This window comes from Drosophila ficusphila, unplaced genomic scaffold (genome assembly GCF_018152265.1).
Source record: "Drosophila ficusphila isolate 14025-0441.05 unplaced genomic scaffold, ASM1815226v1 contig_607, whole genome shotgun sequence".
Lineage (NCBI taxonomy): Eukaryota > Metazoa > Arthropoda > Insecta > Diptera > Drosophilidae > Drosophila > Drosophila ficusphila.
The window spans coordinates 3,404,510-3,419,648 of NW_025064537.1; the positions used below are offsets into that span (position 1 = coordinate 3,404,510).

Here is a 15,139-nt window from a genome sequence, read left to right on the forward strand (position 1 = left end):
AACCAAACAAATTGTTATGTCGCGAGCTTCAACGAAGTTATGACGATTTTTCTATAAATTTGCTACTGTTTTTTATTGTACCTAAAGCAGCTGAGATATACATTTTTTATTCGTATTTCTGAAAAATTACAACAAATCTAAAAATTTTAAAATAATTTTATATTAAAATATTTAAATAAATTTAGCTATAATTTGTCCACTTCCTCTGATAATTTTTGTCAGAAGTTTGCAACACAGTTAATAAGATATGTATTTCTAACCAGATAAGTGATTTACAAATACTAGATCGGCATCTCCTTGCCAATCGATATAGACCTTCTGTCCCTCTGCTTGTTTCCAGGCAACGTTTCTCAGTTTTAGGCCTATCTCGCTTAAACTAAACCTTAAATTCCAGGATTTTTGAGTTTTCTTATGAAATTCAGAAATGCCACTGTGCATACCATCGAAAATAAGAAAACACTGTTGAAGTCTGTCAGTATTTAATATTTATTCCACATTTCTTTTAAATTCTTACATTAGTTCGCAGTTGTTCATATCGTTTGCTGTATTATGGGTTCGGAGCGTATGTGTTTATGGGGATGCGTTGGAGTGGGCGATACCGAGTTGAGCAGAAAGCCGATTACGGTAAAAAAAAAAATTCCGAGTTGAGCAGAAACGATTTTTGGACATAAAAAATGAACGTCCGAGTTGAGCAGAAACGATTTTTGCACATAAAAAATTAACGTCCGAGTTGAGCAGAAAACCGATTATGGTAAAAAAAAAACAAAAACATCCGAGTTGCGCATGAACGCCTTTTCCACATAAAAAACCAATGTCAGAGATGCCACAAAATCATTATTAATTAAATAATTTAATTTTTCAAAAAAATGGTTCTTTTTTTAGTTTTCAGTTTAGTTTTTTTTTTTTGAAAAATTACTTAATAATCATATAGCATATGTATGTCAATTTTCTGCTCAACTCGGCTAGCCCCGTTGGAGTGTTAACATGTCTGTTAGTGTCGGTGTGTGTTCAACATTGGTTACGGTTGCATTTATGGGTTTGTTATTAATAACTTTCACTTAACAGCTCACATATTTATTTACGCTTTTCTTCTGCGTTGTGTTTTCCAATGCATATATTTAAACTATAGTAAGCAGCTAATACGCCGCAATATTTATTTATCGTTTAAATTTATGTTAATGTTTATAAAACAATTTGTTCATAAAAAACTAATTACAAATAGGCGTACATATTCACTCCACATAGCTCTTCCTCCACTAAATTACATGGTTGGCCTTTAAATGAAGTGTTGATTTCGTGTCGAATTCGAATTATTTACAATATCCTTAGTGGTAGATTGATAAATGCAAAACGAAAGCAAGTTCAGTGCTATAAACTGACGATGGAATAGTCAAAGGTGCGTCTCGATAAGGTTACCTCCTTCTCTTTGCTATATGTACATGGTAATATTCTTTTTTGTTCACATTAGGTAACAGTGCGGATTTGTTATAATAATCGTAGGCTTTGTGGTTTCAGCTGATAAATGTATGTTTAATGGCTAGTCGGAGATATTTGCTAAAACATTTCAACTACTTTTTGTGGGCCATTTGAGTCAGCAGTAAATCGAATCATGCGCATTTCTTACGCTCCTAAACTTAAACTTCCATTATTCGCTAGGTGAGCTTACCCCTAACTCTTTTACCATATTTTTATGTTTTTGTTTTTGACTCAAGATTGTGTAACATGCATTGCGTTTGAATATTTTGAGGCGTAGTGAAAATTCAACCTAGTCATCAGTTGTCGCGTGCTGAAGTTAGTAGTGCTTCAGGTCATTAAAGTTTAAAGGTTTTAATTGCTTAAAGCAAAGCTGCTGCGATTGACCTGCTCACACGACCAAATCAGTTGATTGGCCAGAGGGAACGTGTCTAGGACAGATCTAACAATACTTATGCCTTCTCCCGTGATCGAACGAATATATCTAACTAGTGTCTGCCTCGACCGAAAACAATATGAGTTCGCGTGAGTGTGGTGTGCCTGGCAATACATACATATGGATAAGTTTTACTTTATATCTTGCTATAGTCGTTAGAGTTACGGTACTTAGAGTAACTGCTTGCAGAATTCGTAGACCTCTCCTTCGTTCGGTAGGCCGCAGTGGAGCTAATGGAATATATATTGGTTGGACTGCAGCTGCGTCTGCTGGCAGGATCCGCAGCACTTCTCCTTGTAGCGGTGCAGGCGGCACAGCCCCATGGCGCGGGCGTTGCGGCAGTAGCGCGACGAGTCGCGGCAGTGCAGAGCGGACGAGGACGAGGACGAGGACGACACTGTGGATGGGAAAACGAAAGTGTTAAGTGCAATCCAACAGGTTGAAAGAAGTGGCACAGATATGTTGTATAGAAGAATCTCTTGTAATAAGTTCAATAAATGAATAAAAGAAATTTACAAATTTACAAGTCCCTATACTTTCAATTAACTTGCCAACTTTAACCGAAAACCACAGAGGTAGTCAAAAAGATTAAAAAAAAAACAACGTCCACCCAATTTAAAAATTGGTACATTGCACAAATTTTACCATTTTACCTTAACTATGTTATCAAACAAGAAATATTCGCTGACAAACAATATAATATGTGTGAAAAATAAAATATGTTTCGCTCTAAAACTTAAAAATTTGACATTGGATTTAAAAAACATAAAAAATTTTTTCAGCCACCTTTAAAAATAGTTATACAAAACAGCTTGTTTAGTTTAATGAATGTTAAATGAATAACAAGAAATATAAAATTCAGTTCAGTGTATTTAGTTTTGCTTGCAAACAAAGTAACTCAAATACGGCTTTGCATTTATTGGCATTGTCAGTCTGCTCCACTTCCTAATCCTGTCTGTCTGTCTGACTGTGTTTCCCCTTTGTAGGAGCAATCGATCGGTACTCACTCTTGGCCTGGCAGGGCGGGCTCTTGCAGACCTTCATGACCGGGGGGCGTGGCTGGTGCTTGCACACGTTGCCCGCTGGCCGGCGACTGCCGTACCAGACGCACTGCAGGATGCGGTACTTGATGCCCTGACGGCCGCAGGGCGCATTGCACTGAGAGGAAAGGGGAGTGAGTGGAGAAAATTAATATTTAAACAGGGCTAAGGAGGGATGCGAGACCCACCTCGGACCAGGGCTCCACGCGCCACACGCCCTTGCAGCGCTCGTTGTAGCAGTCCTGCCGCGTCGCCGGCCGCTCGAACTCGTCGCAGGCGCTGCCCAGGGTCCCGTTATCGTAGCGGCAGGACACCTCGCGGCGCTGCACGGCCGTGTTCCTCCCGTGGCAGCGGGACCGCTGGCAGGAGCTCCACTCGGCCTTGCTCCACTGCGGACAGGGCTCGTTGCCGCAGCTCCGGAACGAGTCGGGCAGCTCCAGGCCGTGGGCGGTGCACTCTGAATTATCCACGACGTCGTTTTCGTTGTCGGCATTGGAGTCGCCACCGCCGCTCTTTGCCGCTTTCTGGCAGTTCACCGAGCGCCGCTGGGGATTGACGGGAGAAGTGAGTGAGATTCCTTTGTTACTTTCCACCAACGACACATAAAACAAGCGACATTAAGGACCTCTGACTGCTGAAATATGTAAGCCTGCTCTTGAGTTTATGGGTCCGCTGGAGCCGGGACTCGGGGATCCCGTGCCTTTGGCTAATTATTGCATAAATGTCGTCGGCTGCCGTGGGACGCATTTCTCTTTCCATTTTATGATGTTCTGCTTGCTTTGGGGATAAAGCGAGCGAAAAAGCGGGTCTTTTCTTGAAATAAATCGCTTGAAATATTTAATACCTTTCAAAAGGGGAGTGAAGTTAAGAACGTAATAACCACAGCCATTAATGCCTTTCATTTGAATTAAGAAGTGCAACTAAGTTGATAATGGTTTTATAAGTCCGCACTTATCCTTGCCACTGTATGTGATGTATTAGAAATGGTTCACTGGGTTTGTAGAGGCTATGGCTGCTCGAAATCAAATTCGGAACTCACAGATTAGGATTGACAGGTTGAGTTCCCACCCAGCATGTGGCCGCCTACTTCTGGCATCGACTCACTGTTCATTAGTCAGAGGGGCAATGCGCCGGTCCTGGCAACCACTTGACTCACCTGCAAGCCGCTGCCAGCTGCCCCGCACTCCTGCGAGCACCTGGACCACTCGCCCACCACCCACTTGAAGAGGAAGCCGCCGCTCTCGAGGCTCCCAGCTGGAACCGAGACCGCCGTCGTGGTGGTTGCCACTGCAGTTTCCCACCGGGCGTGTGGCATGTGTGGCGGAACGTCCTTCGCCTTCGCCTCCGCATCTGTTTCTCCTTCTGCATCCCCCTTTCCCTTGGATTCTGGATTGGAAGGGGAGTCGGTGCGAATGGGTCCTGCCTCGGAGTGCAGCTCCTTGGTCGTGGCACGCACCGGTTCGTCCTGCTCGAAGTGCCCGCCCTCCAAATCGACGCCGTACTTGAGCGCCTCGCCGTGGAGCAAGTGCTGGCCACGCGAGTCCTTGAATCGCTGCAGCGGCCATAGAAACTGTTTGGGGTGAAAGGCGGTTAGTTCCGCAGTTGAATACCTCGCTCATGCACCTCGGTCCAAGCCAGTCGTCGTGTTTGCTGCTGTTCGATATGCCAGGCCACCTCGTTTCCGTTTCCGTTTCCATCGATCTGCTATACGAGTGTGTATGTGTGTGTGTGCAAAGTGGGCGGGAAGAGCGGGAGGCGGATAGGTGGGATGCTTCATGCATGCACACTTGAATTACCCTCATCAATTGCTTCACGTTGACTGACTACGAACTGCCAAATCCGATTAGCCAGCCACCGAGCCTCCGAACAGCGAACAGCGAACAGCATCCCAAAAACCCCTCTAAACCCCCCCTCCCCTTCTCTGCCCTCTAATTTTCCCTTTCTGCGAGTGGCGGGAATTTGACTACCAAATGCAGCCGTGGGTTTCCCGACCCAAAATCCCCTGTCAGCCAGCAAACTCGGTTTGTTCGTCCCACCTAGATTAGCCAGCTGGTTACAACTCTTGAATTCCTACTGTACGACTGTAATTTAATAATGCTGCTCTTTGAATAGTGTTCGCTAAAAGAAAGGGAAGTTCTAAATACAGCAGTGAATTGAAAGTAGAGAACCCAAAAATATATGCACACTTCTGCCGGAACAATAAATTCTCATGGACAATATAGAGTGCGAAGAACTGAAGCAGTTCCCTCGATTTCCCAAACTGCACTCAGCTTAATCTTCGAACCGAAACACCCGAACGACATCGTAAATTTCGTTTTTCGAATGTCGTAAAGTCTCATAATTTCGTGTGCGGCACGGAACCCCAACCCGCAACGTATCCCCGAAAATTGTCCTTTGCCCTGTGACTCCGATGTTCCGATGCTCCGATGGCTCCCCCGCAACTCCCCCCTGGATCCATTGTCAAACACCACGCTCCTGCCAACGTCAACGTCATTTCTCTGGTCGTTTGCATTTACAGCTGCCCAGAGCCGATGCCGCAAAAGGATTGGATGGGTGGGTGGTGTGGGTGGCTCTGTTCTGCTGGGCGGAGTGGTGGAAGGCGGAGGCACACAAAGATGATTTCCCAAGTGCCACTTGAAGCCGACAAATGCGCTTGCATAGTTTCTGCTGTTGCTGCATTGTCGGCTGCATCTGCTGCGCTTTTATTTGCCGCTCCCCCCTTTGTCATTTGTTGGCCAACACGAACACAGAGCAGGAGCGACAATGACAATGCCACCCCCTCCCCCCTCCCCCTTTGACACCCCTCCACTGCCTTTTATTGTTGTCACCGCAATCGGAATCGTTGCCTGTTGTTCCTGCCGCTGCTGCTTGGCTCTTGTCAATATTGCAGCGCTTTCGAGTGGACTGAGTGGAGGCTGTGGGCGGATAACAATGGGGCGTGGCCCGATTGGAATTTTCGGGGATTTTTGGGAGGCTTTCCAGACGCACCCCCACTCCCCCTCGACTTCTCATTCCCTTCGCAGTGGCAACTGTAATTAGCACAAGGCTTTTGCCCTGTTTTTGGCAACCAAGTAGTCGGATTATTGTTTCAGATTTAATGGCCATTCGGTAGATACTTGTACACAGACCGGAAGTGTGGTTTCCGCTTCTGCCCGAATAACCAGAAGTACTTTCTGATCAGAGACGTCTTATCAGGAGAACAAGGAGGAGTCTGCAGCTCGGAGTTTCAGTGATTATTGAGTGGAAATTGGTAGCAGAGAAGATCAATTAATTAATGACCAAACTCAGTGTGGTTATGCCAAGTGGGTGTTTTACTTCTTAGGCCGTAAATCAGATTTACTTTTGGCTGATAGTTATGGATGCCTTTAACTACTTCAAGGGAAGTGCCATTTATCCTGAGATTCGAATAAACTGTCGCAATATAATCGTTTATGGTTTTGTGTACACCTCATTAATATGAGCATTTATATCTCCGACTCGACTGTTAATTATGTGGCAAGTTTGAACGACTTCCAGTCGCCTTCGTCGCCCAGGACTTAACTGCATTCAATACACACAGCAGCGACTCATTAGCAACTTTCGCCCATGCTGCCAGCCGCATTGGACCACGCACATCGTTAAATTCTCACGCCTGACAGGCGAACTCGCTGCCGGAGACAGCCGGAGACCCCGGCCAAACCGAGCTGAAGTAAGCCGGGCCCAAACCCAAACTCAAACCGACCAAAACCCAACCGACCAAGCCAAGCCAAACGGAAGCGATGCAGTTTTCGACTGCGATGTGTGCTATTTCGTTTAATTTAACTTTAAATGCGCGCCGCCTGCGAATAAATAAAACACGCGCTGTCTGAATGGGGGAAAATCAAATGCAGCGGCGAGTGGCAGCAAATGGCATGGAGTTTAAGTGGAGCGCGGCTAAAATGCCTCGGAGGCTGGGGCCGGCGGATGCGGCACCCTACATCCTGCCTCCTGCATCCTGCATCCTGCATTCCGCATCCTGCGGCCCTCGTCCTGCCATTAATAAATAGTTGCAATCAAAATTAAAAGCCGGCACTGCTGGCGCATTTGCCTGTTTTAAACCGTTTACGCCCGACATGACGAATATGTGGCACCAGCGAAAAAGGGGCGTGGCTGGTGTAAAGGACCTCCGGCTGTGCAAATTTATTATCGCGCTTTGGCGCGCCTCAGGCCAAGCCGCAACCAAACGAAGCCAAACGAATCCGCAGCCAGCTAAACGTGATGTTCGCGGCAACTAAAAAAAGAATTAGTTGTTCGGAGTGGGCCCAGCGAAATATAATTAATAGGCCAAATGCTGTTCCATAAATTACAGGAGGCGAATGTCGGGACAGCCTGCAGTTACTTAGCTAATTGGGAATGCGCAAGGCAAATCCAACTAACCCTGTTCCGGTCACTGGATGACCATGATGAAAGTGCATTATCCTGCCGAGGCAATAATTTGTTTTCCGATGGCTAATCAATGGTATAATTCAGGTGCCAGACGCCAAGGGAAACCTCACTGGCTTTATTAGCAGGATGCTGCTAATGAGCATCTCTAGAAATTCACAGGCAACAATGCAATTAAACATGGAATGGCCAGGACTTGCATTCACAGATACTCAAATGCGAATGCGAAGGAAGCCCGGTTAATAAGGACAGCAAATGAGTGATGAGGTGGACGCTTGTGGCCTCCACAAAGAGCCTATCGCACCGACTTGAAAGTGAATGGCTCGGATAAATGGCCCACTTCAGCGATGCAAGATATTAATTAGCCAAGAAGTCAGAGAACGACAATAATCGCCTTAGCAAATCAAAACTCTATTCATGCTTGAGTTTAGCTGTCCATTTCAAACCTTTTCATAAAGGTTTTAAAACAAAGATGGAGTTTCTGTGTAGAAGTATTTGCAAGCCAGTATGATTTCTTAGGCTTGAAGAACAAGTTATAATAGCCCATAAATATTTTATTTAATTAGCTTGCAAACTTTCACGCCTGCATAAATACTGCACAAATTTGCACAAATGTCACATAAAGCTCGACTTTAACGGGCTTTCGCGGCGACCGAATGAAATGCAAATAAATTAAATATTTAACCATTATGAGAAATTATCATTACGAGCAGCGAGGCGCAAAAAGCGAGCGAGTTGCAGGACGAGGGACGAGGGGATGCGGGTGCCGCAAAGAGTTAATCAATGCGCCGCAAACTCTCGCCCCAAATTGTTTTATTGTCACCCGCACACAAATATTCCGGACAGTTGGCATATGCACACGAGTATATGGAATACTATATATAGTTCGCCAGTGTGGGAAGCTTTCTGGCGGCCTTTAAACCACTGCATATTTTTAGTGGTTTGCGGGTTGCTGTGCTCGTATCACTACGGGAATTGGCTGCGAAAATGCCGCCGAAATTAGTTATAATTGCCCTCTCTATTTGGCTGATTGTATCACTCTGCGAGCACTTGCAGCTGTGTTGGTGGGGGAGTGGGTGTTGGTGGGGGGGTGTGGCTTACAATTTTCCGGTAACTAGCTTTGATAAATGCCGCCCGAAAGTGTCGCCGTATCACAAGGCCCGCCCACTCCGCCAGGACACGCAGAACTGCACTCGGAGCACCCGGGTTCAACTTCGTTCCGCCGGATCCTGCGACTCGCCTGGCCGGGCATCATAAATTATTTTTGCCTAATCTGCATACTGGGACGGGAGCGTCTGCTCCACTCTGCCACTCCAGCAGTTCGGCTTTCGGCTCTCGGTTGGTTTGTGCGGTAATATTTGGTGCCGCCCTTTCCCTTTCCCAGGATTTCGAGTTGATGCTTTTTCGTCGGATGGAGTGTGCCGGCGTAACTGGCACTCCGTGAAAACAACATTAAATGTAGTTGAATATCTCAGTATTTAATATTGAGTATGACATATTTTTATGCCACCTATGGTTTCTTGAACTTTTATTTCAGTAAGATTGGAATGGAAGATTATTTTCAGGGTCTAGTTAAATTTTGTCAGTGTTCTATTCCTCTTCAAAATAAAGTATTTCTAGCATAGAATCTACTGCAATATCAATGGCTTTAGACTTTATGAGAGTGGTAAAATATGTCGATACTCCAAAAAAAAAAGAAAATCTGCCCCACTTGAGCTCACCAGCATTCTATCTGAACTGTATCCACAAATCAGCAGCTGATGCCTGTCTTCATGCCTCATTTTTATGGGTGAACTTTTCCTTTCCTTGCTCGGTTTTAGCAGTGTGCTGCTGGCCTGGAGAGTTTAATTTATTTTCTATTGCATTATAAATTTCTGCTAAAAACCGCGACTCTTCCGAGCACACATGCTCTCGGAATCGGTCTGTTGGCAGGTGTAAAGGCAGCAACCCGTTGACTGATAGCTAAACTCTAAGCCAAAATTAGTTGTTTATCGTTATTTACATAACTTTTTTGCGGTGAAAGGGATAAAGGCAAAGTTATACAGGATACCAACCGCCCCCACGAGTCGTTTATTAAAGAATAAACTTTTGAATTATTCAATTTAGTTGCTAACAAAAGTTTTTCTTTTGTTCGGAGTGCTGAAAAAATGAATAGGATTTCCCCTAGCTTTTCCGGTGAGCACGACACTTAATACCCAGCATATCGAACATCAACAAATCGACGAATAGCTTGCGGCACTTCTAGTAAAAATGTTATTAATTTAAATATATGTATCTTTATAAATATATTAACAATAGTATAATAGTTGGATAAGTGTAAGTATGCTATCATGCAACAAAAGATGTGTTTTGAATATGTAATTTAAAATATAATGAACTTTTTAACAAAGAGTTAATTACCTAAACGTGAAAGCATAATAAAATACATTACGTTATAGAGAAATAGTTTTAGGATCACCAAAGACGTATTCCACGAAAAATAAATTTTTCTATAATACGATTAAATAACGATTGCATTTATTCGCTATGTTTGCCAATTAGATTTATTCTGTGTTAAGCTTAAATGTTGTTTTGTTGAATTGTTTTTTTTTGTGGTTCTTTAATATCATTTGCATAAGTTAATTATTTTAAACAACGGTCTTATTTACACGTATTTAATGTGAATTGCAGTATTGGATATTATCTCACAAGTTTGTTGAAACAGCACTATGAAAATTAATGAAAGGCAACACGTTTGATAGTCAGTTGATAATGTTTTCATTGCCGAGACGCAAAAAATAAACTTTAAAAAAGCAGCGAGCAAATTTGTCCTGAAATATTTCTTTGTGCATTCTCCGCCGATTTTTTGCTTTTAAATTGGCGACATGCATTTTTTCGGCTGGAGTTGACTTTTGCGTGTTTTGGGTGGGACTGAACTAAAGCTTCTTTTCACCCATTATGCCAATTGTTTGCTCATTTTACAATGTATAAAAAGCCAGCAAAAAATTTCTTTGATGGCGGGCGCGCAAAAAGTTGCCGGAGGGCGAATTTCGGGAGAGGATGGACAAATTTCATAGAGCGCTTTTAATTAAATATTCCGCGGTACCAATTTCATGCCTTCGGGCTGTTTTCATGGGATATCATGGCTATTAGGTAAACTGTTTACGCGCTCTGTGATCGCCGAGGGTAGAGTGAAAAGTGTTTGGTGTGTAGTGGAGTCAGGCAAAAAGGTTTGTATAACTGGAGAGTTTTACCTACGTTGCATTCGTTTTGGTTTGGGTATATTCGAAATTGGTTCCCGTTTTGTTATTTTTGTATGTTGTTTGTGTTGTACAATTCGATTCAGAGGCCCCCGAACAAACCGAAGAGTAAAGAAAAATATTGGTGTCGGGATATGTGAAAAGAAAGACAAGTTGGTCAATTATCGTTGAGAGTGGGAAATATGTTCACAACTGTTTTGTTCTAAGAATCATGCAAAGTGTGCAAATAATTCAGAAACATGCTCAGAACTAAAAGAAGAATGTGGGATCTAGATAAGCATTGCTAAAAAACATAGTCTTTAAAAAAAATGTGAATTGTCACTTGACTTAAGTGTTCTAAGATTAACTTCTTTCGCTTTTGGAAGATAAATCTGTGTTAATAATATGATTTCCTAGAATTTAAAAACTGTACATACTGTTTAACTATAAAATCTATCTATCTATTTTTCTTTTAACATTTTTTGAAATAATTTGAGTGCTTTAGTGTTACGAAATATGCAATTGACTTTAAAGCTCTTTCTGCACATACGAGTATAGATGAATGAATTGTGTGGCTTTCTTTACAATCCTTGCTTCAGCAAAGTCTCAAATCAAAGACAACTCATCGTCTTATCTTATTAAGTGCCTTATATTGTTGCTAATTCCAGCTAAATTCACTGCAAAGTCCACAAAGATGTCAAACAAGGAAGCATGCAAAACAAACAACAACAAACGAGTGTGTGTGGCTGCAAAGCCCGACTTAGAAGTCTCGATTTTCAGTTTCGGCTGCCCTGTCATTTGACAAATTGCAGCCAGCGAAGACAAATATGCACAGGCTGCCCCATTTGTATGCGGCTCTGTGGCAATTTGCACGGCTCGCCCACTCGAAGTGCACTAATTACACGCATGCAGGAGGAGTCCTTTAATCGGCGAGCGGGCGAGTGCGGCTCCTCGCAAATTAATGAAATGAAAGCAAACACAAACAAACCAAAAGGCAGTGAACTCAGGAAGCGGCGAAATGAATGAGCTTGAACAGAACAGAACAGAAACCAGTGGCGGGCACCCAAGGTGCCGAAATGAACGCGTCGGGCGAACCGAAGGATGCGGAAAGGATGCGTCTCACCTGGAGGTTGCTCAGCAGCGCCTGGAAGTAGGGCATGGCCAGCAGGGTCCTGGTGCGACTGCCTCCGCTGCTGGCGCTGGCCGGCTGCGGAACCCTGTCCTCCGATTGCACTAATTGCGACTGCTGCGGATGCGGATGCGGATGCGGATGCACGACCACACACGCAGGTTCACGGGATCGCGATTCGGATTGGAATTCGGATAGGGATTCGGATTGGAATTGGAATTGGAAGCGGGATTGGGATTGGAATCGAGTCAGGTTGGGTTGGGTCGAGGAAGAAATATGGCGAAAATAGTTATTAAGTGTGGCGTTATTTATTAGCAATATGTTTTGGTCCAGAGTTATGGTTGTGCCGATACGGATATGAGTGTTATATATTATTATGGGAGACTGTGCTGGTCGACAGATGGAGTTGAAAGTGTTAGTGGGAGGGGAATACTGGAGAGCGTTAAAACGGTTCAACCTGAAAGCGAAGGCATTCAAATTCGGACTATTTAATACGACATTTGCTGGAGACTGAAGTAATCCTCAGAGGAAAGGGCACCCTATCATGCTTACTTTGTAAATCAAACTATATTACTATATTCCTATATAAAGTAAAATCTTTAAGCTTACCACTCTCTCTATTTGAAAAATATCTTCAACGAAATTCAGTTTTCCTTCCAACTTACTCCCACACATTTACCAAAAATCGAATTTCCATCGCTTTCCATATCGAACGAAGATTCCCAACTGGGCAACAACTCAATCAAGGTATTTACGCTGATTCCTGGCTGCCCCTTCCACCGGAGGGCGGGATACCCGCAATGGTTCTGACCCAAAACCCAACCCCCAGGATACAGAACCCAGAGCCCAGAATCACTCGGCAGACAAACAGCAATTTGGGCAGATGGTGTTGGCCCACCTGACCGAAAGAGGATTCGAATCCTTATTACTTTCCCCCCTCAACGAAGGACAAAAGCAGGCCATCCTGCCACTCCTGCCAGTCCATGCCTCATCTATTGTCGTTTTCGCAGGGAAGGAATTGTAAACTGTTTCGGTTTACTTTCCTCTCGGCTTAGCAGTGTTCGCTCCTCGCCTCCGTCCGTCTCGCAACGGTACGTATACGTAATTTCATTCGAAAGCACATTATATGTTTGGCCAGTCGAAAAAGATGGAGCGAGGAGCAAACAAGGCGAGCGGAGGAAGGGAGGCAGATACAAATCTAAACTGCCAACAGTTGGCACAGATATTTATTCTGTTGATATGGGCCAAGCCCGAAGGAAATGGGGAAAGCCAAGTGGAAAAACTATCAAATTACGTAGATGTTGACACAGGGCGATGGACGCAGGGAGCGGGTGAAACCGCAAATCCAATACACAACGAAATCGTGTAAACTCCGGAGGGACACTCGCACTCCATCCGATCCCGCACGCTTCCGGAACATATTTAAACCGAAAACCGAAAACCCGGCCGAAGGGAACGTCGGGCGACGTTGATCGAGTGGGCAATCATAACTCCTCCGGTGACCTCTACTCACATCGTCCTCCATGATGCTGCTGTCCGCGTGCTGCACTCCGTCCGACTTGGGCCTCCGGTTCCGCTCCCTGCCGTTCTGCAGGCGCTCGGACTGCTGCTGCCTCCTCCGGTTGCCCTGCTGCTGCGTGGACCTGTGAAGCGGGAAGAGATCAGGGGAACATTAAAGCCGGCGGTGGAACTCGGTTTCGGGACCTGGAAGATGTCAGACGCAGATTCCCGTGCCCACACCCACAAAGCCCTGTCGAGTGCCACTTTGCGGTGGCCTTCTCGGCCGAAAACCCCCTTTCCGAGCCCAAATAACTAAGCTTTGTGAGCGTGTTACAGGTTGCATTCTTCAACAGCCCTTGGTGGCGAAGGAGCTGGCTTAAAATGCCTTTATTTCGAGCTTGCTCTTGCATGCTGCAGCCCTACTGACAGCCAATCAAGATTAGCCAAAGGAATTGGGGGGAAAAACTCAATAAATAACAAGAAAAAAAACAGATTAAATGATGCCAGTTCAATACCTTACACTTTTCTTTTAGTAACCAGAGCGCTTTGCATCAACAAATAATAATAAATCATATTACGGTTACATAAGAGAAACTTAAAGCCTGCGTAAAGGATCTTCAACAGCTTTCTTAAATGCCGGGTGTAATTTACGAGTCAAACAGCATCCAATTTTAAATATTACTTTGGCCAAACATTAGAATTTATTTACCTTGGCCAGCCCTGAGACGAAATTCATTACTCAATTTATATTTGCCCTGGCGTTTATTTATTCACAAATTTGCGGCATATTTGCACACACTGGCGTTGCAATTCACTTCCAGCCGTCTGTTTAAATTGCCCTTTTAGGGCCACATAAATAATAATATAAAAGCAAGACACAGTTACGAAATACAAAAAAAGTCAGTCGAAAGACCGAAATCCAGCCCACTAAGCAAAGCGCCTTGCTGGCCTTTTCGCAAATATTTGCATATTTCCCCTGCTGCAGGAAATTGACAAAAATTGTTGTGTGAGTGTGTGTGTGTGTGTGTGCAACGCTTTCACCGATAAAAAACATGTTGGGGCAAACGTTTCTCAACCGCAAAGATATGAAATACGTATTTTAAATATTTAAAAAGCGATCAAACACGAGTGCCCCTTCACCTTCCCCCTTCGCCGAGTTACATTTCGATGTTTGTTTCCACAGTCGCCGCCAAAAGTTGTGGCACGCTTTTTCACGTCGAACGGCGGGGTTGACGATGCATTTGAAAACCAGAAATACCGCCGTAAATTTGAAAACCTTGCTGAGGGGGATTCGTTTCGAGGGGGAGTGGTGAAAAGCCTGCGGCTTTGCCAAAATGCATTTCGCTGTTGGCTGTTTGCTTTTAACCGTTTGCGTTAAGCAGGCGGACGGGGAACTACACGATGGCAAACATATGGAACTATTGTCCCTGCATCGGCGCATATATACATATAGTAAATGCACGCATACGTATGCAGGTATCTCTGTAATTTTTGGCATGCCAAACTCCTAACCCGACCGAACACGTAACCCAAATTGCGAAATAAACCGCAGACACGTGTGCGTGAATATGCAGTTTTGGGAGGGGGAAGTCGGGGATTTCGATGGGGAAGGGCTGCAAACGGGGTACTCCGGTGCTCAATGGAGTTAAACGTTGAAGAGCTCTGCAGGGAATCAGAGAGCGGCATTTAAGCGAGGTCCCGAGCCACCCGAGTAGGTAACATTGAAGCATCCTCAACGCAAGGACATATAAATATATTCCGAAAGGCTTGCCGCTTTTTTAACGAATTTGTATTGCCCTTAAAGGGCATCAAAGGCGGAGAACTGACTTAACAAGCCCCAAAAGCCTTTCATGACATTTAATTAGGATCAGCAAACGTCGTTCCCGCATATCCTTCTCCCAGAAAAGGACGCAATTCTCAACCGCAGAGCGAAGGTAAAGTG

At 44.4% G+C, this 15,139-nt stretch overlaps 1 protein-coding gene across 12 annotated transcripts in view; it reads right to left on the reverse strand.

The window, feature by feature from the left end:
• Positions 1-468: 468 nt before the first annotated feature.
• Positions 469-15,139, reverse strand: part of LOC108094378 (protein madd-4) — a 61,538-nt gene continuing 46,867 nt past the window's right edge. For 10 of the 12 annotated variants that reach the window (XM_017194933.2, XM_017194932.2, XM_017194931.2 and 7 more), the window contains exons 15-20: positions 13,211-13,340; positions 11,692-11,814; positions 4,106-4,519; positions 3,138-3,494; positions 2,917-3,067; positions 469-2,306 (exon numbers count right to left, since the gene is read on the reverse strand). In XM_017194933.2, the coding sequence (XP_017050422.1) occupies positions 2,140-2,306; positions 2,917-3,067; positions 3,138-3,494; positions 4,106-4,519; positions 11,692-11,814; positions 13,211-13,340 (1,342 nt within the window). In that variant the 3' untranslated portion in view covers positions 469-2,139. Of the gene's footprint in view, positions 2,307-2,916; positions 3,068-3,137; positions 3,495-4,105; positions 4,520-11,691; positions 11,815-12,058; positions 12,155-13,210; positions 13,341-15,139 lie in introns of those variants that run through there. The other 2 variants (XM_017194937.2, XM_017194938.1) reach the window with 2 other exon arrangements.